Source organism: Filicampus tigris, chromosome 17, assembly GCF_054856515.1.
Source record: "Filicampus tigris isolate MCC_2025a chromosome 17, RoL_Ftig_1.0, whole genome shotgun sequence".
Taxonomy (NCBI): Eukaryota; Metazoa; Chordata; class Actinopteri; order Syngnathiformes; family Syngnathidae; genus Filicampus; species Filicampus tigris.
In genome coordinates, this window is record NC_141233.1 from 14,223,028 (window position 1) to 14,247,229 (window position 24,202).

Sequence of the window (24,202 nt, forward strand, 5' to 3'; positions counted from 1 at the left end):
GAGCCCGTCCGCCTCACAGACAGGAGATTTGAATTTGAATCTGGATGTGATGTATGTATGTTCCCCTCGTGCTTTCGTGGATTTTCTTTGCTTAATCCGGGTTTCCTCCCACTTCTTGAAACACGTTTATTACGTCAAATGAAGATTCTAAATTGCGCAGAGGAGTAGATGTGAGCAGGGTCTCTTACTAACTGCTAGCTAGCAGCGGCTATTAAAGGGACCCTATGCTGGGTTTCTTGACACTGACGCATTGTCGTTGACGTGCCGATTGATATGAGCCAATGTCAACAGTTTCTCGGGATTCCCTTCAGCTCAGGGGGCCCAATCTTTCCATCTTTCCTCCTTGATCGATCCCCATGAATGGTGGACACTACTTGTCTGTGCTTGGTAACACTTGGATCCTGATGTTATGGACCAGTAGTTAATAAGGATACAGAACATAACTAAAGCTGACACAAAAGTTGGAATTTTCATCAGATTTCGAGTGTGGTTCACCGTAAGACAATGGCCCAAATAAACCCTTTTTTTTTTTTTTTACCCTTATTTACTTGCAGTAACATTCTGCTTGTTTCCTTCCTCCAAAAGACCAATTAAAACATGTAAGGCAAGCTAAGCCTTCATAATAAAGCAGATTACAAAGTCATGCTATACTGTATGTGTCGACAGTCCTGAATTGTGCATTTCTGTTGGAGCCAAAACAATATCCAGAATAATGTGCTAAATGAACCCCCTTGAGACACTACTTAAAGCCAGGCTATATAAAACAAGCAGGCCATATTACATGTAACACATGTGTCTTGGAAGTTAATGGTTAAAGCTTTAAAGCACTTAGCCTCATTGAGATTGCACCATTCTGGGAGTGGCGTCACGTTGCAAACGTTACAGCTCATCCATCGTTGTTACTGTGTGACAGCTTGAGGAAAGGAAGCCGAAAATTGCACCGCGAACCAAAATGTGCTCAGGCAGCATTATCAGTGCCCGTAGAGGCATAAAACACAATATTACCTGCCTGCCGTATACATTATGCAGTTACGGGGCTCAGAAGACTGCTAGGAAACAAGTCTCAAATCTACAGCAAGGAATAGATGCAGTAACATATGCCCGAGTTATGTTATCAATTTTATCTCTCCGCCTACCTTGGTTCAGAACGTTTGATCACTGGCCGGTGGCTCTAGCTAAAATACGTGAAAGGCGAGGAAATGCACATTGGCAGACTGTCATTCAGATAAAAGACGCTATCTGTGTCACGTGACGCAAAACACAGTGGCGAGTGACAACCAACCTTTGAAATGTAAAGAAACAAAGAAACGCGCCGACTGAGTACGCATTTGAGTTGAACCGGCATCAAATCCGCCGGTGCTACTGAGGTCGCTCGCTATCTGTGTTGCAGATCTCTCAATGAATCTTTCTCTTTTATTCCAGACACCTCCTTCACGGGCGCGGGCATTCATCTCTCGCTAATATCCACACACCTCTCCCCGGGGAGGAATGAGGGCTGTGTAGCATACGGCTATGTCTGGGTACGTTTACACCACAACACTGTCCTACTGACAAAACATAAGCCGCTTGTTGTACTTACAGTCTGTCTTGCTTGAAAAAAAAAAAGTATTGTAAAAGAAAATAATATTAACTTGCTTACCTGTCCAGTCGTTACCGAATATAATATACACGTGCTCACCATGTTTCCCCGGGGCTTAACCAAAAGCGTTTGTGTCTGTAGGCTTAGAATTTGACTCATATAAGCGATGCGTCTCCACCAGTAGCAGTGACAGGCCAGAAAATGCATACTTTGCTGACAAATTGCCCAGAGTACCACTGCTTCAGCAGCACAGTGGTCCCTCCATCGTTGTTTTGGTTGTTAGTGGGAGTCGACCCACTAGATAACCCTGTTTTTTTTGGGGGGGGAGGGGCTTTATAGCTAAATTAGGGTAATAAATTAGGCTTCATAAATAAATAGGATTAACTCTAGCTTAGATTCAATATTTTTAGTTTTATCTACTTAAACTGATCAATCATGACAAATCCTTTTACCACGCTGTGCTGCTGCATTTTTTTTTTTTTTTTTTTTTTTTGCATTAGGTGAAATTATTCCATCAAAAATGGCTTGAACAAGCTATAAAGCCCAGAAAATGCCAAATGTTAAGTATTCAATTAGACTTTGTACTGAAAGAAAAAAGCAAAAAAAAAAACCAATGTCCAAAATGGTACTATACATATATAAGTAATGTTTTCTTAAAGAGGAAGTCAACGCAAACATTTTTTTTCAAGAATATGTTCTATGCAAGCCCATTAATAAATATTGCGTTTGTGGAATAAGTGTTAATCCATCCATCTCTGATGGCGGCCATTTTGTCTTCTGTCGACTGAAAATGACATCACAACTGCTCACAACGACCAATCACGGCTCAGATTCAGAAAACAGGTCAGCCGTGATTGGTGCATTTGCAAATGAGTGCATTTTGCTTCTTAACCTATATTCCACAAACGCAAAATGAATCAGAATGCCGTGTTTCAACGAGTGGGCCTGCTGGGAACATTTTCTTGAAAAAAATATCTTTGGGTTGACTTCCGCTTTCAAGGTGAAGTCACCTCAAAGATTGAGCAACTGTGATGTCATTTTCAGTCGACCGCAAGTAGCAAAATGGCCGCCACCTGAGCTGGATAAAACCACTTCATTCATATTCCACAAACACGATATTAATCAGAATACTGATTTTAGACTAGTAGGACCGCCTAGAACATACAGTATGAACGAAAAGACAATTTGGGAGTCGGCTTCCCCTTCAAAGGCCTAAATAATACAGATTAATATGAGCTAATTGGAACTGATTGCATTACAACATGAATATGCAGTGCCAGTGCCAGCCAGCACAACATGTCATGGGTCACCACCCAAAATGGCTTAATATAGGACCCTGAGAGCCCCCTCCCCCGGCCCCACTCCCTCTGTCACTTTAAGGTGTATGGCATTTTCACGCGGACGCAATTGATCATGGAGTGGCACGGCAGTCTGGACTTGAATCAAGAGATTTTAACAGCTGCCTGGCCGTCCATCCGTCACGCTGATCTCCGCTGTGCTCCACGCGGGCCTGTCACACTTAGATGGCCAAGTGACGGCGGCGCGGGAGACGTGCGGTAAATAGTGCGGCGGCCATTTATTTCCACCCTCCCTCCGTCTGCCGGCGTCACTCGTGGGGAACAGATTCATGCTAATTCATTGTTGCCTATGCATCAGGAGTCGCATCTAAGCAAACTCAATCGTATCCTTGCCCGCGGCTGCTTTGCCTATAAAGGCATTTGTCTCGAGCATCTTACCTGCGTCAGGAGGCTGCGCGTCAGCCTCGGTGTCAGCTCTCGCTGGGTCCGCCCGTGGTGCGGGTTCCGGGGGAATGGAGTGAAGTCTGCGTGATGCCTTCTGAAGTGCTGGCAAACGCAAAGCGTGCGTGTTTTGTGCGTACATGTGTGAAGGAAGGAAGGAAGGAAGGAAGGAAGGCAGAGGCAGAGAGGACGCTCGCTGGCGCCCACTCGCACTTTTGTCTGGTGGCATTCTCCTCAGGATGAGATGTGACAGCGCCGGATGATCTAATCGCGGATGTCATAGCATAGCTGCTTATTAACTGGGATTTCAAGGGCAAACATTCCCCGTCATTAGCGGCGTACCGTATGAAAGGGTGAAAAGCCCGAGCAAGCGAGCCAACGATAGATGTCGACCGGGTGCAGGAGGAAACGCTTGTCTCATCTGATTTTTTTTTTTTTTTTTTTTTTTTCCACGCGCAGATTTGAGGAAGTTTCTCGACGAGGATCTTAATTTACCGAGCGCGGATTGACGCAGATTGTTCTTCTGGGGGATGACATCTCGGCAGCAAATTTGGTCCTCCTTCTGAGTTGAGTGGGAAGGAACTGTCACATGTGGTCAAAGTCACGCGGGCTGGCTTTCACAATGGGTACGTTTTACACCATTTGCATGTTGGTAATTCTGAAGAGGCACTTTGAAAGAGGTTCAAGTCCATCTCTGCTCCACATCTTGTAAATGTTAACTCCCCAACTGTGGCTTTGCTCATTAAAATGATAGGTATCTGGTCTTGGTTTTAATTCTGTATCATAGGAGAATTCTATCCCCCAAGTACTCCCTCCGGGTTTGAAGTGAGATCATCCATTTTTTTTTTTTTTTTTTTAGATGTTTACCCTTGCTGAACCTTTGTGAGCAGTTGCACAATGGCTTTAATGAGCTTGTTCTCATGAGAATCTCGTACACTTGTTTAAGCAGTAATGCATCGTAATTAGTAGAAATCAGACATGATTATGTGTCTTTTACTGTTAATAAATTCGGATAAGTGTGGCCTAACTGCTGTGGCGGTTTTGCAAATCTGCCTCACAGTTCTGAGGGCGGGGGTTCGATTGTTGAGTTTTCATGTATTTCTCCAGGTCATCGGTTTCAGCGCAAATGTTTTTTTGTTTTTTTTGTCTGTATGTGCGCTGTGATTGGCTGATCCTCCTGAGCAGGATGGAAAATAAGTGCTTTTTGCTGAATTGTGTTTTCACGGCAGCCCATCTCCCAAGTTTGGCTAGCTAGCGCGTTGAGGTGCGACTCAAATTCTTTGGCGAACTGTATCGTGTATTTTGTGTCTACTGTCTGTTTGGATCACTCAAGACAGGTTTGATTAAAAAGAAACATTTGGGAGGTTGTCCCAAATTATCGAGCAAGTTACCGTTTTTTTTTTTTTTTCAAGAAGTATTGGCTCAGATATAAGGACTAGTAAGGAAAGTTTGTCGTCAGTCAAATCGACGATGTCATGGTGACTCTGAGATGCGGCGCCGTGGCAGCTGCACAGAGGGCAAACTAGTTTGACACAACCCGTCCTCGAGTGCCACCTCGGGCCAAGCTTTTATGCGTTTTTGCCCCACTGCTCGTGAGGAGAGTAGTCCATCTATCTATTTCTCCGCCCTAGTGAGTCATGCTAGAGCAGATTTAGTGCATAGAATGGAAATGTGCTATTTTAAGGGATCAGCTAGCCTTTGTTTGCTTTTTTTTTTTTTTTTTTTTTTTTGCTTTTTTTTTTTTTTTAATCCCATTCTTTGTTTGTTTGTTTGTTTTTGACCTAGTGATATAAGAAAAGCAGTGTCTCACCCTTTTCCCCTTTTAGCTTCGCAGTGGGAGCCTAAAGTGTTGCTGCTCACCACCTCCCCGCTCTCCATTATTAGTATCATAGCCTGCTTAAAGTGAGTAGGGCGCTCTTTTTAACGACGTACTCAAGACAAATACATCTGACACACACACACACACAGAGGAGCGAGGGCTGAGTAAATGTCGATGATGGATACGTCTGGGCCGGGCTCCGCTTCATGGAGCCCTTGTAGCCCAGACTCGTTGCAGCAATCTTGGCTGATAAGAGCCCCGATGCTGAGGCATTGATAACAGCAGGTCACTTGCAAATGAAGATGCTGGCTGTCTTCTCCATCAAATCTTTTTTTTTTTTTTTTTTTTATTTCTCAACCGCATCTCCGGTGTATGCTACAACGTAGTGAGCAGATGCACGTTGCAGTCGTTCCTGTACTACACCTACAGAACATTTGCATTTACTTAATGAGGTAGTGTGCGCAGAAGTCTGTTTATGCTTGTAGCAAGTGTTGTGCACTTAGCTACTCAATTACCTGGCTTACTGGTTTGTGAAAATGTCAGCTGTTCCAATGCCTCTTGGAATGCTGGAACACACACATAAAGGGCACACACTCACTATATGGCCTACATATACAGTAATTCGAGTACACTTTGATGCTCTTTTGTTGTGCTTGCCTGTCTTTCTGTTTTTGGGTGTGTGTCCCAGAAAAACATGTTTTAAGTGACTGTAGGCTGTAACTGATGGATGTTTTTTTTAAGTATTAATAATAATGACAACAATATTAGGTGCTGCTAGAAATTCTTGAAAATATTGCAAGGTGACAAATCGAAAATTTTGCAATGGATTTATAATGGAGTCTAAATGCTGTACTTTGTTTCTACACTGAAGTAGAATGTTGACATACTTGTACTTGATGTCTATCGGAGGCAACTTTTTCCTTTTTAACTCATTCACTGCCAGACTTTTTCCAGACCCTCTTTTACCCTTAACGTTTGAAAAAAATTGGAAAAAATATAAATAAATTCCTGGGATTGAATGGCTGGACTGTGAAAAGACAAGTTCATTTGTCGATGGCAGCGAATGAATTCATCTCCATTTTCTAAATAAAATGTAGACTTTTACTCCGATATATTTTCTTCTCTCATTACCAAAAAAGCAAAATCCAAGGAATGTGTTTGTAATGCCTGAACACACTTAAGTACATTGTCAAAAAATGACTCTTGATTCTTAAGTAAAGAAATTCTCGGATACTTTTTACAACACTGCATGTCGATCAGCATAATAATTGTTGAATTTTAAATGTTAAGAATTGTGTGGTGCTCACAATGGTATTTTGAAACATATTAGTCAAATTGACTTAATTAATTTGCGGTAAAAAAAGGTGGTAAAAGATTGAAAGTGTATATTAAATAGCAGGAAATGGGCTTGCATTTGTACTTTGATAATGTGTACGAACCCCAAATGAGATTGATCAATACTATTCAAAATGTTGTCTAAACAATAAAAAAATGGTGGAAAAAAAGCTCACTTTATACTGCATTAGGTAGAAATAATAATTTAAGTGGTGTTGAACAACATTTCTCATTTTAAGCTTTTATTAGTTTCCTAACCTCCTTTATCTCCATGAATTGAAAAGTGTTTGAAACAACTCTCAGTGTGATGCAGTGCAATTCCGCGCCACTTCAAACTAAACCACATTAGTGAACCTATTGCTCAAGTAATACATCATTATTAATTATCTTTTGTGAGGGCTTATTTTTACAGGCCTTGTATTGGATCGCATGAAATCGTGTAAAACAGCAGAATAGAAGATCTGGAGATGTGAATTTAATGGTCAAGTGGATGATGAAGATGACGATAATGGCGAGGGATGAAGGCCATACTCTTGACAGCTGCATTGACTGTGCAGCTGTTGATGAGAATGGTAATTATGTCACTTAAGCTTCCTATTATAAGAAACACACACATATATATGATAAATATATATATATATATATATCACTAAATTAACCAATTTCTTCTTGGGTTTGGAGCTTTTGAAAGCCTTATTCACCTGTTTGTGACCCTAAAACATAATTACGAGACGGTGATTTCATTAACTCCCAGTGTTGATTCAGCAATACAACATCTTCATTAGTTGCATATCATCATCATCTCAAGCAATATTATCGTGTGAGATAAATTATGCTTGTCATTGTACTCTGAGTAGTATTGATCCAACCTTTTGATTGACGTGACGATAAAAAAAAAAAAAAAAAAAAAAAAAAAAAAGATGATGCATCTGCAAGCGCGACTGTTGACACCGCAATAGTAGTCATAACCAAAATAACCCATCTATCATCTTCGAAGAACAACAACAACGCAGACACTTCTGTTCCTGCGCCTCCTCGCACCCTCCCCGCAAAAACACCTTCAAGTAATTGAAGCCATGCCGCAAAAATGCCCCATCATAAAAGATTGAGCTGTAGGGATGTGTTTGCTTCACCACACCTTGGAAAAAAAAAAAAAAAAAAAATAGAGGATTGCGGAAGCCATCGAGGGGATAGCATGTAAGATTCATAAAGCTGGTAGGAGACAGGGAATGTTCTTTGCAACATGACATACATTTGGAATCACATGCTGCCATGCTCTTACCGCTTGCACTTAGAATCTGAAAAGGCAAGGTTTACGTATATATATTAGATATGCAAGTGCTGGAAACGGACTCATTCATTTTCTAACCGTACAGTCAAACGTCATGATGGATTCATGTATGTATGTATTGTGCCTTAATTTCTCCGTTTAAAAAAAAAAAAAAACAACAACAATTTAATGGCAAATACTTAAAAGTAAAAGAACACTGTGTTCCTGCTTGCTCAATGCTTGAAAATGGTTTAAATGCATCTTGCGTTTTTAGGGTTTGTAAAGTGCTGGAATTGTCGATGAAGTGCTTTCAATTGCTTGAAATGACACACGCAATGATTGCTTACAGGCAGGTGACACATTTTCAAATGTGTATTGCTTTAATTTGTTTTGCTATCAGGAACAGAAAGAGTCTTGTGTTTCTTTCTGTTTCTGTTGGAGGCAGCATACAGCACCTGCCATTTGTTGGGGAAAACTTGAAAATGATTCCTGATGTTATTTGACTTGGTAAAAAAAAAAAAAAAAATTTAAGAAAATCAATGAACTTGATGGGCAGTTCATAAATTTCCTTGAGCAGCCATCCATTCATTTTTTTTTTAAATAGCACTAGGATTGTGGGTGACCTTCAGTCTATCTCAGCTGACTTTCAGTGAGAAGCGGGGTGCACCCGGGTTAAGTCGCCAGCCAGTCACAAAGCACATGGTCTATTCCAACGGCGGGCTTGTTGTGATATAGATTCACAAAAACATAAAACACACTTTAAATTTTCCCATGTGGGTCTGATGAAAGCAAGGTTGAACTTTTTGACCATAATTGCAAAAGTTTATCCCAAGCACAACACTACTCGTTGCCAAAAGAACACCTCGCTTAGAGTGAAGCGTGGAGGTGGTAGCTTTGGAACTGATTTCCTTCGGCTGGAGCCTTAGACAAGGTTGATGGAATTATCAATTGTTATAAGTAGCAGTTAGTAACCCTAACCCATAGCAAATGTCAGGAAAAGCCTACTCGAACATCTGAACTTTACTGTCTTAATCGGTAGTACTTTATGCGGTGACAGGCGTGTGCTTACTTACATGAGTTTGAATGTGACCGGCTCATTTTCAACACAATCACAGGGGTGTGCAGACTTTTTATATCCACTTTATGTTGTTGTTATTGTATACATTGTATCCAAGAATTGTGCCACGATGGTTAGCATGGATATAGCTCAACTTTTCCTTGCTGATGTCATGCTAACGAATTCAGACTGAATTGAACAGATCCTCTGCCGCATAGTGCCCTCCGTTTCCTTCCACTTCTCCAAAATAGGACTAATAAACAAGTCCACACAATTAATCACATTCTTCATGATCAATTAATTAGATTACCATGACCATCCATTGTAGGAGCCCCGAAGGAATGCATTTTTGCGTCCAGTCGGAATACTTCGGATAAACGCCGGCACAAAACGTTTCCCACAATGGAAAAAGTTGACAACGTCTGTATATTGTACTTGTACACAATGTAAATATTGTTTTCCACAGCGAGCCGAGTAATGCTGAAACGAGTTAATCAATGCAATAAAAGAAAACTGAGCAGGCAAATCTCTTAGGTGTCTCTGGCTCGGAAGAGCACTGGCAGAATTTGTTCCAGCCGGGAAGTCCGCAAATAATAGCTCGCCACGGCCGCTTTTATAAGCTCTCGGTTTACACGGTGAGAAGCTTCAGCTGGGCCCAGGCGAGCTAGCAGCTTGCTGGAGCGATGGCGCACAGCTGAGCAGCCTTCTGTGGCTTCATCCGGTGTGCTGCAGGGTGGAGGGTGGATGCTGTCCTTGGAGCTGAGCTGCAGCTCCCGGGGCACGAGTGTGGCCTGAGTGACAACCCCCTGCTGCCGTTCGCCTGCTTATGTTTTCAAGTGTGTCCTATTTATATACAATCCGTACTGAACTTTCTCTTCCTTTAGTGCCGAGAATCTCTTTTTTTTTTTTTCTCAGCATTAAAAATGTATGTTAATACCGCCGGCACTGAGAGACGGTCGTTAGAATCCTTTGCGATAGCGGTTGTAATTTCGGACGCATGACACTTAATGAGACGTATTATAAAGCAACATGCTCTCACAAGAATTTATTTGGAATTCATTAAAGGATTAATGAAAATAAGCACCCAATGAGTTTGAAATGGATTATAGTTGAACCATCCACGCACTCTGAAAGAAAGGTGGAAAAGCGAGAAGGGAGGGGGGGGTAAAGCAGTTGTGACAGCTGTGAATTTGGGCCGGCGCGGCCACTTTGGAACGCACCGTTGTCCCGCTGTATAGAATTATAGTTATGATCCAGCTTTTGGCGTAGCGGTGGTATTTGACTGACAATTGAGCGGGGCGTGGTTTCAGCACATTCAGCAGGCACGCCAACAGCATTTGACAGGGGGGAGAACGACTTGATTTTTCCTTTATTTTAAAATGATAATGAGGACTGTGTACGGAAATAGCAAGTGTACAGTAATGAGTATTCATTGTGCTGTATGTATTATTTATCATAGCTGTAAGGTGCTGGAAAACTTCCAATCGAAAGCTGTCGTTGTCTTTGTATGAAGAAGAGATAACAAAATTGAGGGGGGTTGATTATAAATTCAGTCCATGCAAAGATATTACTGCTGTTGTTATTATCATTGTGGTGTTTTGTTTGATAACACACTTTGAGCTTGCACTATTAATTAGTCAAAATAATAGACACATCTACATGGACATGGAACCCCCACCGTGAAATTTTCTGTCAAAACAAACTCCATATACTTGGCGGACATTCTATGCATATTTTGTCATAGTTGTTGGCGCTTTGGATTCAGCCATTTGGACCGAGGCGCCTCATAAGAGTCATTATTTAAAGAAGAAAAAAAGCTTCCTCAAGTAACCTAAATAATATCCCAAATCCCTCTAAAGTCTCATAATAACAGGCTCTGTCGAGAACAAGGAACAACAGGGAAGGGATTAGTAAACAGTAGCATCCATGGTAGCCAGAATCTTTATCTTTGTTTATTACAAGGCTGGCTGATGAAAAACTCTTTGACTTTGAAATGTGCCTTGATAGATCTTCGGTGTTCCTGATACGCTTCGCTGCATGCTTCTCAACTATCTGAAAGGATATTGCTCTCAAAAGGCAAAAATCCTCACAATGTGTGTACTTTGAAGCCTCGGAAACCTCGTGGTCACAATTTGTCTGGTACGTATGCAAACATCCATACTAATTAGAGATTACCTACTTGATCAAAAAGTAGCATCAGGCCCATGTTTAAAAATATCCATTAATGCACACGCTGGCACTTTGCGTCCATCTGATAACTTTGTGCAAGCAGCTATTGTTGGCCTCTTGGGAGAGCAAGTTTTCTGCATGCGCGCTGTCTCGCAGGGAAGCCTGATTAAATATGAGCAAGTAAATATAGGCTGTGCTGTGGACCTGCAGGCAGGGGCCTGTTTGAACAGCCAACAAGATGGACAGAGCCTCTCTTAAACTTGGATGAAGCAATCAATTCCCAGTTGCGCTTAATTACTTAAACAATTAGAAAGCCTTGTAAATGATTCGGCGTGAGACAGCAATCAAAGCAAAGCGATGTCGCTTTAATGAAATCGGGAGCTGGAAACAATGGAAAGAGCAGCAAATTATGGAGTCGACAAAGAAATTAGAATAGTGATCCCTGCGACAGAAGCATGTATGTGTGATATTTCTAATTCGTAAATAGACGGCCTATGTAGGTCAGATCTGTGTTGGTTTGTACCATATCTGACGAAAACAGACTCAATATGGATAATTAAGTATGGATCATTATTCTATGTCGTCGTTACCGTCAATTATTCATAGCGGGGAATCCTGTCAGTTCTTGTTTGACATGTAATGCTTTTACAGTTGTCTGCATTGTCCGGTAGACTGTATTCAAAGTGTACAACGGAGTGAAATCTATTGAGTCAGTATTTACAACTCGTGAAATGCACACTAAACATCAACCCTAAAATTTGTCTTTACAACAATATACAATACAATACAATACAATTTTATTTGTTTAGTGTTTTAGCCATCTCAGGGGGCGGCCATTTTGTCACTTGCTGTCGACTGAAAATGACATCACACTTGCTCAGGGCTCACCTGTTTTCTGAAGCTGAGCCATGATTGGTTGTTGCCTAAACCCTGAGCCCTGAGATGGACAAAAATGGGTGGATTTTACTGCTTTTTAAAGTGGAAGTCAACGCAAACATTTTTTTTTCAAGAATATGTTTTGTGCAAGACCACTAGTTGAAACAGGGCAGTCTGGTAAATATTGCGTTTGTGGACTATAAGTTAAGCAGCAGAATGCACTCGTTTTTAGCTATCTCCGGGGGGCGGCCATTTTGTCTTCTGTCGACTGAAAATGACATCACAACTGCTCACAGCGACCAATCACGGCTCAGATTCAGAAAACAGACGTGATTGGTTGTTGAATTCACCAGAATGCCGTGTTTCAACTAGTGGGCCTGCTGGGAACATTTTCTTGAAAAAAATATGTTTTGGGTTGACTTCCGCTTTAACTCATATTCCACAAATACAATATCAATCAGAATGCATGTTCCCTTGGTGTACTTTTTTTCACCTTGGGAACATCACTCAATTCACTTCCACGTAGCTGCCAAGTCATCCTGTGCTCTTCTGTTGTTTCAATATGTAGGTGACTCGAGAAAATAACTTGACTAATACGAATGTTTGATAACAGAAATCCCTAATTATGATGCAAACCGGGATCTTTTGCCTCGAAGCCTTCACATGCAAATCCTTCTCCCCAACGCGGATGTGTTTTCATTTACCTGCAAAGTGAAAGATTGAGAAGGAGCTTGTCGGTGTGTGGCACGTTGACTTTCAACGGGTTCAAGCTTTCCCGTCGAGTGGATGTCATTACCGAGTGCGCTCTTCTGCTCGTTTCAACTCTATAGGCGGATTGTAATTGCTTTCATAGTCTTGCAGGCTCAGTTTAAAGGACGCCAGCGCAATCAACCTCCGCCGCTGCTCTATGGGAAAATTGATGAGCGAAGAGAGTCGAGCTAAACTGTTTGGGGCCAATAACCATGCGGAGCAAATGATGCGGTCTTTGGAAATACCGCACCGCGAGCTGCAGATTACAAAACAAAGTGTTCACAGCTCAGATGCTTCTTCAACAACCACTTATTATTTTTCACTAAATACACAGGCGGCTGTCGCCGAAACGCCATTCATCCTTTTGAGCTGGTGACAAAAAGCCGATTAAGTCATCAACAACCCACATGTTTAAGTGCATTCAGTCATATATTGGATATTCATGTGCACCCGGTGACCGCTTCGTGAGAAACGCCAGCTCAAGCTAATGACATCCCAGCGAGGGGAAACTCTGCTTTCACAAAGGCAGTTGCTCAGCGGTGATTGCCGTTGTCGGAAAAGTATTCATTCAACGCGGCGCTCGCTATTGAGCTTTTCGTTGGCACTGCCGTTAGAACTGCGCCGCGTCATACTGAGGGCTCTTAGTCGCATTTTGTTTTGTAAGGGCAGAATTTGGATACTCCTCATATATCGGATTCCGTTCCTGTTATGAAAGTTTCCCCTCACCGTGTGCTCATCGAGGGTATAATAATCCTTTTTGTCATTTGTCGAGTCCTGCCGCCATCATAGATGCCCTCCTCGTTAGGCCTTTCACTGAATAATCGTATTGATCCTACTGAGAGGTGTTGTTGGATCACCGTTGTGTTCACTGAAATGTGACTAAAACTCACACAATGAAACCCAGCTGCTTGGATTCGCCCAGAACTCGCTCAGTAGATTTCCCCCCCCCCCCCCACCCCCCCGCCGCTTTGTGCCTCGCTGCTGTGGAGCAGCGCGCCGTGTCATATCTGCACATGCACAATCGCTGACTGTTGGACCTCTGACCACTCTGCCTTGCCCTCTGGCCCTCCCTTGGCTTGCATGTTAAATCTTAGGAGAAGAAAATCCTGAGCAGCCAAGATCGTGAAGTGTTGCGATCCAAATGTATGTGATGATTGGATGGGCTCGGGATTAGCAAAGGGTTCACCTCAAGACCTGAATCAGATTCCTCGCCAAGAGCCAAAATTGCCAAATGGAATTATGGTTTGCTGTATCGTCAACTGGTGCAAAAATTAACTAAGGAAGGCCAAGGCTGACTATGGTACACAACAAACGATTCAAATGCGGCAGCGCGGTTGACTAGCGGTTAGCACAGTTCTTGTTTTTTTTTTTTCCAGTATTCCTGGGTCCTGATCTAACTTTGGAGAAAGTTGGTATGGAGGGTTTCACTTAATTTTCCGTCTGTAGACACGTCAATAGTATCGTAGACACGTGGATCAATTTATCATAGCTAGTTTTATTGCGTTATTGCATTGAGTCAAGCCGCAGTTCACACTACGCCATGAATGATTTAGCGAAATTGTTACGGCAAATTTCCAAGCTCTGTCACTATGCAATTTTCACACTTTAGCGGCGTCGACTATACAAATGTCGGAAAAGAAACGACGTCCAAGCATTTGTTCTTGTTTGACAGCGGTTACAAAAATGAAATTGACAGATTCAGTATCAGCCCAGGGCATACTTCTGCAAATAATAATTGCGTGGGTGTTTTTTTTTTTTTTTTTTTGTTCTCTTGAAATCATCCGTGGCTGTGTAAATGTTGCGAGAGTGAAATCTTCAATGTGCCAGGATGGCTGAAATAACACAGCTTCCCCAGCTTTGCTTTGTTTGTTTCCCATTTTCTGGTTCACATGATGATGTTTCGGGACCAGTTGTTTTTTTTTGTTTTTTTTTTTGTTTTGTTTTGTTTTGTTTTTTTTCCTATGACAGTCTCCATTAAATCCATCTGCTTTTAAATTAAATTACTACTTCCTCTCTCTGCCAAGCACAAAAACGCAGATGCAAGGTATTGGTTGGATTGGGTGATTGGCAAGAATTGCCAAATTGAGTGCTTTTCATGAAACCTTGCTAAAGTGTACTACATATGACAAATAAGAATCTTATAAATTGTTGGAGCAAGATCATCTAACACAAGTTCCCAAATTTAGGTCCAAATAGAATTGAAAATTGGTGTGCTAACATACAGAAAGAAATCCAAATGTGACACCGTGCGATTTTTTTCTTTTGTTTACTTGGTATTTCTGCAATCCACTGAGTCTCGTTCTAGTTTTATGCTGTTTTGTCGTCTTGTGTTGGAAGGCAACAAAATCCCACCCAGTAAGGTCGTTACGTATTTGTTGGGCAAAAGAGAATAACCCATTTCTACTATCCTCTCTAGCCATGTAGCACCAATTAAGAAAATATTTACACCTTCCTACAACAGGGACCGCCCCAGTCTCTTTCCACTTGTGAAATACGCCTCTCCCTTGTTTATTTGGTATCATTATAACCTGCTTGAGAACATCTCGACCCACATTATGACGCACACGGTGACATATTGCTCGGGATGTCATTGCCTCCCCAATGAAGTGATTGTGGAGCCGAAAAAATAAGAGCACAAAAACACAAATGTGTTCTTTGTCGAAATGACAAAAGGCTGAAGTCCGACCACGTCGATGCAACTGGGACGGGCTCTCATTTCATAGTCCATAAGTGACCTTGGCAAATTGCAATTCATCTTGTGAGGAGCGAGTCACTTTGTCCGACCTTCCAGGATGCATCTATTCCCATGATAAAGTCGTCTTTCTGAAAGGTTTTCTTGCTGCCTCCAGCTTTCAAGCGCAACTTTGATTTGCCTCCTATGATATGCTTTTTCTTGCAACCCCGCCAAATGTGAGCAAACCCAAATGTGGCAGTTCCTCATCTGCGGCGCCCCAACGGAGGCCGTAATTCCCTGCTGACTCAAACGTATCATATATTTCTCTCTGTGCGGAGATGAAAATGGGCCAGCCCTGCAGGAGATGCCTTTACTAATGCGCCCTGTTGAGGGAAAATCACAGTTTAACATACGACAAAAATATTTCTTACTTAAAAATAAATCCGGTTGTTTATGCAAACCGGCGGCCTCATGGGGAGGGCAGATTTCAATTGGGTTTGCCAAGCGTGTATGATTGAGGCTGGTCAAAAAAAAAAAAAAATGACAGGGCCAATAAGCATCCTTTGAGAGTTTATTACTTCCAAGTGCAAATTGGATGTTTTTTTTCAGTGATTGTTTGTTTTTGTTGTACTGTATTGTGGAGGGGTGGCATTTAAGCTGGTCAAAATTGCATTACATGTCAATTTTTCAGATATATTTTTTTGGGGGGGGGCTGGATAAAATGGTGCACAGTGATGAATTTTGGTGTCCGGTTCAAATACCTTAGTTCACATCAGTGGTAATCCAGTGCGGTTGTGCGATACTTACTTATTATTACTTTGTACAAGCTTGTTAGCTCGTAAGCTAGCTCGTGAGCTGGCTGGTGGCAAGCAAATCTCGTCACGTCAACCTGGACAGGTTCTCGCATCCTCTGTGGTCACGCCCACAGCATTTGAGAGCAGAGACAAATGGCTTGATTCGTCCACAATTTTGAAGCCCCATTTTCCGTAATTTTTTTAACTATTCAAATTTTAGAGGCTTGAAAACAACACTGCGGTGTGTCAACTTTACAAGACATTTATTTTCACTTTACGTGGACGTTTAAGTTTTGGCGCATAATAACATAGACAGAGGAATTTATTTTCTCTGTTCGGCGTGTGCATTGAAATGAGCTGCCCATGTTGTTGTCTTGGCACCTTCCATCCTCAGTGAGCCAGTGATTTATGATATTGAGTTAGGCTTGTTTATGTAGGGTGAGGTAATTCCCTGTTAAAATGACAGCGATCCCCGTTTTTCTTATTTGGGCGTGGCTTCATCGTAATCGCCATTGATTGCCATCAAGTGCCTCTTTGTTGCCAGAATGGACGTTGCTAATTGCAGAAACTGAGGCTAACACAATGTGGTCATACAAATACAGTTCAGACTTGGTGGCGGTCTCTTCTCTTCAGTGCTTTTCTAGTTTCAAATGTGAAAAATGAAATGGCAAGCTCGCGAACAAGTCCCCACCAGGGAAAACGCCCCGCATGCTAGCCTAGCCGCAGTTTTATCCACCCCCTGAAACATTACTTCATGACAACACATGCGAGGAGCAGCCCTGACGGGCTTTAATGGAAAGGATGTTTTCACTCTTCAGAGACACGAGCCTTTGTCTCACTGCCTCTTTGCCAAATTGACACTACAGAGACAGTAGAGTACAGTAGAGCCGGCATTTCTTCGCCTGCGTCTTTCAGACACAATTCAGCAAAGTGGCACGTTGCCGCGTGTGTGTGCGTTCACGCGGCTGTTGGGGCTCCACACGTTCAGATAATTAGATGTGTGGCGACGGTGTTCAATTTTCACACCCCGGATACGTCTTCTCGCTGTCTTCTGACGCAAAAAGGGGCGTTCCGTTTGTGTTACTGCGTCGGAAGGTGCCAAATTTGCTAAGTAATTCCGTGTCCCCATTTCGCAATGGTGCCTTACACACAGATAGTAAGATGCAAAACCACAGGACAAGCTGACTTGGATGGGGATACAGACTATAAAGGAACAGTAAATATGATATGTGTGCCCTACGTTTGGCTAGCATCCAGTTCAGGATGTACCAAGCATCTTGCCCAAAGTCAGTTGAGAGGCTCCGGCACCCCAGTATAAGAGGTACAGAAAAAGGAAGTGATAATTTAATCGTTCATTTTCTCCATTTTCACCAGCCTGTGTGTGCGACCATTTGTTTGTTTTAATTCAGCTTCCTAGCCACAGTGGTTGACATATCAATTTGGATTTCACGCATGATTTAGAATGGAAAAACCAATCGCTTATAATTAGCAAAACCACCCAGATATAAATGAAACTGACTTGCTTGGTTGGCTAGAAAACGCCTTTGTCAAACCACGTAGATGTGATGCAGATAGAAATTGGCAGAATTTCTAATGCAATGTGGAGAATGAGATGAAATGTGTTCTGAAGCTTACGCCGCTCACCGGATCAGGTTGTTGTGCTTGGATATATGATCCTATTACATTGAATCCAGAGGAAATTCGACATCCGCATGAATGGTTATTTTAGCTGTCCTCCAGTTTGGCTCTCATTCGCTGATTTCATAGGTGGCACGTGTTTATGTCCAAGCAGTATCTGAACTACGGATGGGCATTTGATTTCCTTGATCAACAATGGGATTACTCTGATGATATCAGTTGTTATTTTGTATGTTGTCCCCCCCCCCCCACCCCCATCCCTCTGAATGTTCTGAACTCCTGTTTTCAAAGTGTCATAAGATGTTTCATAGAATGACCACAAACTAGTTGAGACTTGATCTTGGTTCAGTTTTAGTTCATGCAGTGCGCTGCCGGTTAAATAATGCAAATCAAGAAGAAATATGCTTGTTGTATGTCTGCCAAGAAATTTCTCCTTACCAGATATTTTTTTTGTGTGAGAGCATTTCATTTGCTTCAAGCGTTTCTTCACTGTGAAAATGTTAATTAGGCATTCTAACTTGCTATCGAGATTACTGGTCATGAGTACGTTTAGCCTAAAATAAGAAATACCGTAATTCTCTAGGTGTAGGTAGTATGCTAATTACACTGGTACACAATTTTGAAGACATCACTGGAAGGTTTTTAGGCCAGCTGTGATTGCTTGCATTAAAAAAAAATCTTGCCAAGTCACACGTTTGAGTTTTTTTTGGCACATAATTTTGCTGAAAGTGGGTAAAATATTCCTCTTTTTTTTTTTTTTCTTGTTGTTGTTTAAGCCCAGCTGTTGCAGTGCTGGCCAGGCTTTGCACTCCATTTTGCTTGAATTACTTTCAGACATGATTAACCAGCGATCAATTTCACGCAATCAATCGATTAATACGTCACGCCCATCCTCACCCTGAATGCGAATGATTGATTTCGAAGTGATTTTATGATGACGTGTAATAATTATGATTCATGGTTTCCTATTCTCCTTTTGTCCTTGGTCCTAGGATGCTGCGTGGCTGAGGAGGCAAACGGCGCCACCTAGGCTCTGTGCCTAGTTGAACCACGGAGAATTGACTGGAGCCCTGCTGGATGGCGGCCAAGACACTGGATGGCGAAGACGAGGAAGCGCGCAGTCTTGTGGCTCATTTGTGATGTTTGTTGCCTTTCTGTCACCCGCGGAACGATGGCAAAAAGAATCCGGATAGACAGTCAAGGCTAAAGGAACACTGCATATAGAAATTGCTTTTTCGTGTTTTGGGGAGATTGTAAGCCTCCAGTAGACACTAAGCTCTTCTTCCTCCCTCTTGTTGTGTTGGATACATATGCATTAGCTTGTAGACACTAACCATCATGGCCAGGTGTCACAACAAAGCCCCCTGGTTATTGTTTTTAGTTCATTTGGTGCTAACAGGAAGAGCATTGGAATATGAAGGCATCCCGGGTCAGTGGACACGCTACGGACAATGGGACGCCAAGGCGACGGCGGAACTCAGCTTCATCCTGAAGACAAATATCAGCAAAGCTCTGGTGCTCTACCTAGACGACGGCGGCGACTGCGACTTCCTGGAGCTCCTCATATCCGACGGGAGGCTGCAGCTGCGCTTCGCCATCCACTGCGCCGAGCCGGCCTCCCTGCACACGGAGACGCGCATCGACGACCTGCGCTGGCACCGAGTTGTCCTGTCGCGCAACTACCGAGAGACCAAGCTGCTGGTGGACAACGAAGAGAAGGCGGCCGAGGTCAAGTCCAAGAGGAAAGAGATGGTCGTGGCCAGCGACCTCTACGTGGGCGGGATCTCGCCCGACGTTCGCCTCTCCGCCCTGACGTCCAGCACCGTCAAGTACGAGCCGCCGTTCGAGGGCCTCATCGCCAATCTGAAAGTGGGGGAAGCGCTGCCCGTGCTCTTGGACGGCCAGTCCGTCCACAGCGACATGGACTACATCTGTGATGTGCACTCGCCCTGCAATAACGGAGGCCTGTGCTCGGTCAGCCAGGGGGAGGTCCTGTGTGACTGCATCAACACCAGCTACGTGGGGAGCTACTGCCACGAAGGTGAGGCAAATCACACTGTTTCTGTTTCCGCAGCAAAACGCGATCGCGCGCCTCCCGAAAAATCAACAAAGCACAGCCAACTGATTGAAGTCAAATATATGAGAGCGGTTGGAGTGCCGTCAGTTATCTTTGCAGAATGACTTTTAATGTGGCAGCAGCTTGATGTCATTTGTTTACCCTGGAACCACTACAAAACAGCAGCCAGGAACTATTTGAAAGCCCACCTTAACTTGAAACTATACAACTGACAATGTGCAAAAGGAGTAAAGCTTATCGTTAATAATAACAAATCAAGAAAAGAAAAAAAAACAAAGCCAAAGGGGGACCGAACAGGCTTCGCTTTGGACAAAATGCCTATTTTGGAATTCTCTCGATGGAATACTCTGAAATTCATCTTTTATTATTTCATTGTAGGAACCATTTTAATATTTCTTACACGGTACATAACAATGCACATAATATAACGGAATGTTATAAATAGGATGTGATATTTCATTGGAAATATTTTAGCGTATTATTTTTTTATTCCTTTTCTGGCTGGGAGAAAGTTCCTCCATTGTCGTTTTCATTTCATGCAGCTCAAAAATTGCCCCCATGGTTCTTTGTTTTAATGCATTCTACTGTCAGCGCTTTGGGGGGGAAAAATAGTAAATAAAAGGCTCAATTTTCATGATCGGCGTAAATCCTGTGCAGTGTGTATCTCTGCCCGATTTTGTTAATTTCGCAGATGAGTGCAAGCCAGTGGATCTGTGCAAGGGAATGCTGCGCTGCTTTGGAAGTGGTCACAGCCAACTTCATATTATGTGGCCGGTCAAAGCCGCTCTTTTTATTCCCTTTAAATGCCAGTTTCACACTAAAGTGTCAACATGGCGGAAGCACATCTGCGTGAACTGGGCACTTGGCGAGCGCCCCCACCCCCGATGGTTTGTGAGCTCATGTTGTCGCCAGGCGGAAGCTCTACCTCCGTATTACGCATTCACCCAATCACAGATGCCGGAAGATGCCACGATGTTATGAATGAATGCGGAAGTAGGGCCCAATCAGAACTGGTGATTGCATGAACGAGGCATTTCAAAAATATATTAAAATGATCATACGAAATTTGTACCGAATTACCGTATTTTCTTGACTATAAGCCGCACCTTTATATAAGCCGCTATTCAAATAAGCTATAAGCTATTCAAAAAAATGTTAAAAAATGTAAAAAAAACATATAGAAGCCACCTATCTATGTGGATTACGGTAATTGCATTTCCACTCATTCCTCATTACCTGGACTTACGAACATTTCATGTTACAAACAATCTCACGGAGCCGATTAAGTTCATAACTTGAGGTTCCGCTGCATTTTATTTGTTCCACTGTCATGTGTACTGTTGCAACGGAGAATCAAACAGTCCAATTCAGTGTCCGAAATATGAACCCGAGAAAAAGCATCAGCAGCTGTGTTAGTTTCGACTGGAAAACGCTCGGTATTTACTCTTACCGCCGAGCAAAATAAATATGTCTGTTTTTTCTTCCTTTTACAGCAGGTGTCCAGAAAGAAGTAGAAGGTAAGCCACTACATTTTATACTGAGCATAATGGTAACCATATGTAGTCTTTGCAAAGGCTTTTACTGCAGCCTAAGTGTGTTTGCTGTAATCAGGTTGTTATTGTCAGTTTGGACTGCAGTTCTGACATCCGAATAGGCTGCTAGGACATGTATTGTACATAGGAGGTTGCTCGTGTACCGGTTGCACACGTAATCCGAATTCACAATCAAAGGTGACTTGTAAGGTCTGTCAAGTGGGTGGACGCCGCAACAACCAGCGCAGAGCATTTGCATACTGCGCCACAGAAAAACGTGTTTTGCCCTCTCGTATTTTCCACTTCTTAGCGACTATTTGTTTGCTGGACTGAAAATGACATTTGCGCTCCCAGCTTGACACACCGAGTCAAACATGACTGCAGAAATCCACCGACAGATTTCTGGGGACATTCATCAATTTGTTCTGTTATTTTGCACAGTCAGACGTCCCGGAGATGTTGCCTTTTCTCTAAAAGGGAGCCACGCTGTCATTCGTGGCTCATTATCCATCCCGCAACTTTCCAACGGTGCGGCCAAACGCGCCGGTTTTCCAGAATGTTCACGTAAAGTGCCAGGAGCAGATTTATTCGGCGGCTCGCGAGACGTATACATCACGTCGGCAAAGTGGCCGTCGTGGCGGCCAACAGACTCCGGGGAGGTGCACTGAACCGCGCCGCGTTATCAATCACTGTTATGCAGCAAACTATGCACACCTGCTCTCCAAAATCTATGAATACACTTGCGTGGAAAACACTATAAAACATCTTTATGTGTGGCGTGTTAACATGGACCCAAGTGGTATAGAATCATGACAAAACACGAATTGTCATAAGCTTTTGAGCGCGAGCGTGCACATTCCGGCCTTTTACAAATAAGCGATCATCGCCACATACTCGCACAAAGGCGGCGTGCGTCTGCTCTCGCAGCAAAAAAACGCAGCCATTATTAGATGACATACTGCAAAGAGAGTGCATCAGAATTTTTATTGGATTAAAGCTCGACATGGAGACAATCCCCCCCCCCCCCCCCCCCGCGTGCGCAGAAAGCGTGAAAACAACGCTGACAACAAAATAACACTCAGCCCATGACTTGTTTTTGCCCCCATGCAAGCCAGTGTGCCATGCAGCAGCAAGTCTGTTGTTCTTCCTCGCCGTAGACGCCGGCAAAGATGGCCGCCCGTATGCTTTATTCGATCTCGACTGCGGGGTTGAAGTGCCGGAGGAATAATCCCCATTTGCCGGCGGAAACGCTTAGAGGCAACGGAACGGTTTGGCACAGCAGGTGGCTCTTGCCAGTTGTTCGTCGACAGTATGCAGCATGTGGGATCCCGTTGATCTGTGTGGACAAAGGCCACGCCGGGGCGCGCTCTAATGCCAAAAGCATCCTCTGATGTTTTGAGAGCGGAAAGAGCAGGTCTGCGAACGAGAGATAAGCCTAGCCACCTCGCCATCGCACGGGCGGACTGCAGAGGATTCTCTCAAACGTCACGGGACAACCGTACGCAAACACACAAAGTCCGACTGCGAGCGCATTGTCATTGCTTTGTGGGGCTTTTTATGTTTGTTCGCTTTGTTTACTCTCAGAATTGGATGCACGGGCGCGCAGTATTTTGCGCTCTAGGAACTACAGTGGCTGACAAAGCATGCATAGAGGCATCTTTAGGAAAAGGACACAGCTGGTCCGAGCGGGCTCAGATCTTCCAGTAGCGATGACCTTGGTCTAATCCCTCATTATAATGCCGCACTTTTCATGGAAACAAATTTGGCTAATCCTAATGCAATGGCTCTTTCTTCCAAGTTGCTCCCTAATTATGTCTCAACAATGGCTAAATGTTTTTTTTTTTTCGTAAGGATGGACTTGTATGGTTTTGAATAACATTTTCAGCAAATGTTAAAGTATGGAAATGATCACAAACCGAGTGAGATTGGGAAAATGTTCACAGTGTCTTGTTTGGGTTTAACACATCCTTCCCTACATAGAATGACCTCCAGCTAGCTCTTAGATTGGTTGTGAAAAGGAAAAAAAAAAAACATTGGCTGGAAACTGCCTTATTTGCAGGTTTGTGTTCCTCATTACAGAAAGAGATACCGGTATATGTTTATATTTCCATATGCCAGAGAAAAAAAAAAAGTGACCCGTACACAATCCCGATCCAACCCAAGTAGGTAACAATTGTGCGTTGGACGTTTATCGTTGTTCAGGCAGAATATTTGATACGCCATTGTTTTGGCTCGTATTAGACTTCCTCAGACTTATCTGTTTGCTTCAAGCAAAATCAAAGAGCTTAAAATGCCAACATATAAATCAGAGTTGCTTCCATCGCCTGCCGTTTTAGTTTCCCTTCCACGTTCAAAAAAAAAAAAAAAAAATAGCAAACGAAATAGTACAACAGGAAGAGAGGGGAAAGGCGGTTTATGTTCATATATGCTCCTGGGACTCTATCTGTGCATTGCCACACTGAGATTCGGCTGTAAGGCTCAGCCAAGTAGGATAAGAATATTCAATGTGGCGACTGCCTCCTTGTGATATTCTACTGGGGCAGAGACGGCAGATCTCATCCACTTTCCCTCCAATAGTACTCTCGTAGTCCAAGATTAGCCTGGTTGGTCCGGGCATCACATTCTGCCTGTGACGGTTTGACCTTCACGGGTCACACCGGTTTGCTGTGCATTGTTCTGACATGCAAGACGTTCTCACGGGAATTGAAGGAGAATTTCAGCACTTTGTTGTATGTGAACTACAAGTGACATTTGCAAAGATACAGAGGAAGATGTTCCAAAAAGTTTTTTCAGTCATTCATGTAGGGATAAGGGTTAAAAGTTGCATTTTTTTTTTTTTTTGCCTCGTTAAAGAAAATAGAGAAGAGAAAATGCACTTCACGCAATGAGGAAA

At 43.0% G+C, this 24,202-nt stretch overlaps 1 protein-coding gene across 2 annotated transcripts in view; it reads left to right on the forward strand.

The window, feature by feature from the left end:
• LOC147133516 (neurexin-2-like) overlaps nt 1-24,202 on the forward strand; it is a 150,988-nt gene that overhangs the window by 36,261 nt on the left and 90,525 nt on the right. For both annotated transcript variants that reach the window (XM_086012153.1, XM_086012154.1), the window contains 4 exons: nt 1,423-1,520; nt 3,778-3,944; nt 18,693-19,741; nt 21,271-21,294. In XM_086012153.1, coding sequence (XP_085868279.1) covers nt 19,039-19,741; nt 21,271-21,294 — 727 coding nt within the window. In that variant the 5' untranslated portion in view covers nt 1,423-1,520; nt 3,778-3,944; nt 18,693-19,038. The remainder of the gene's footprint in view (nt 1-1,422; nt 1,521-3,777; nt 3,945-18,692; nt 19,742-21,270; nt 21,295-24,202) is intronic.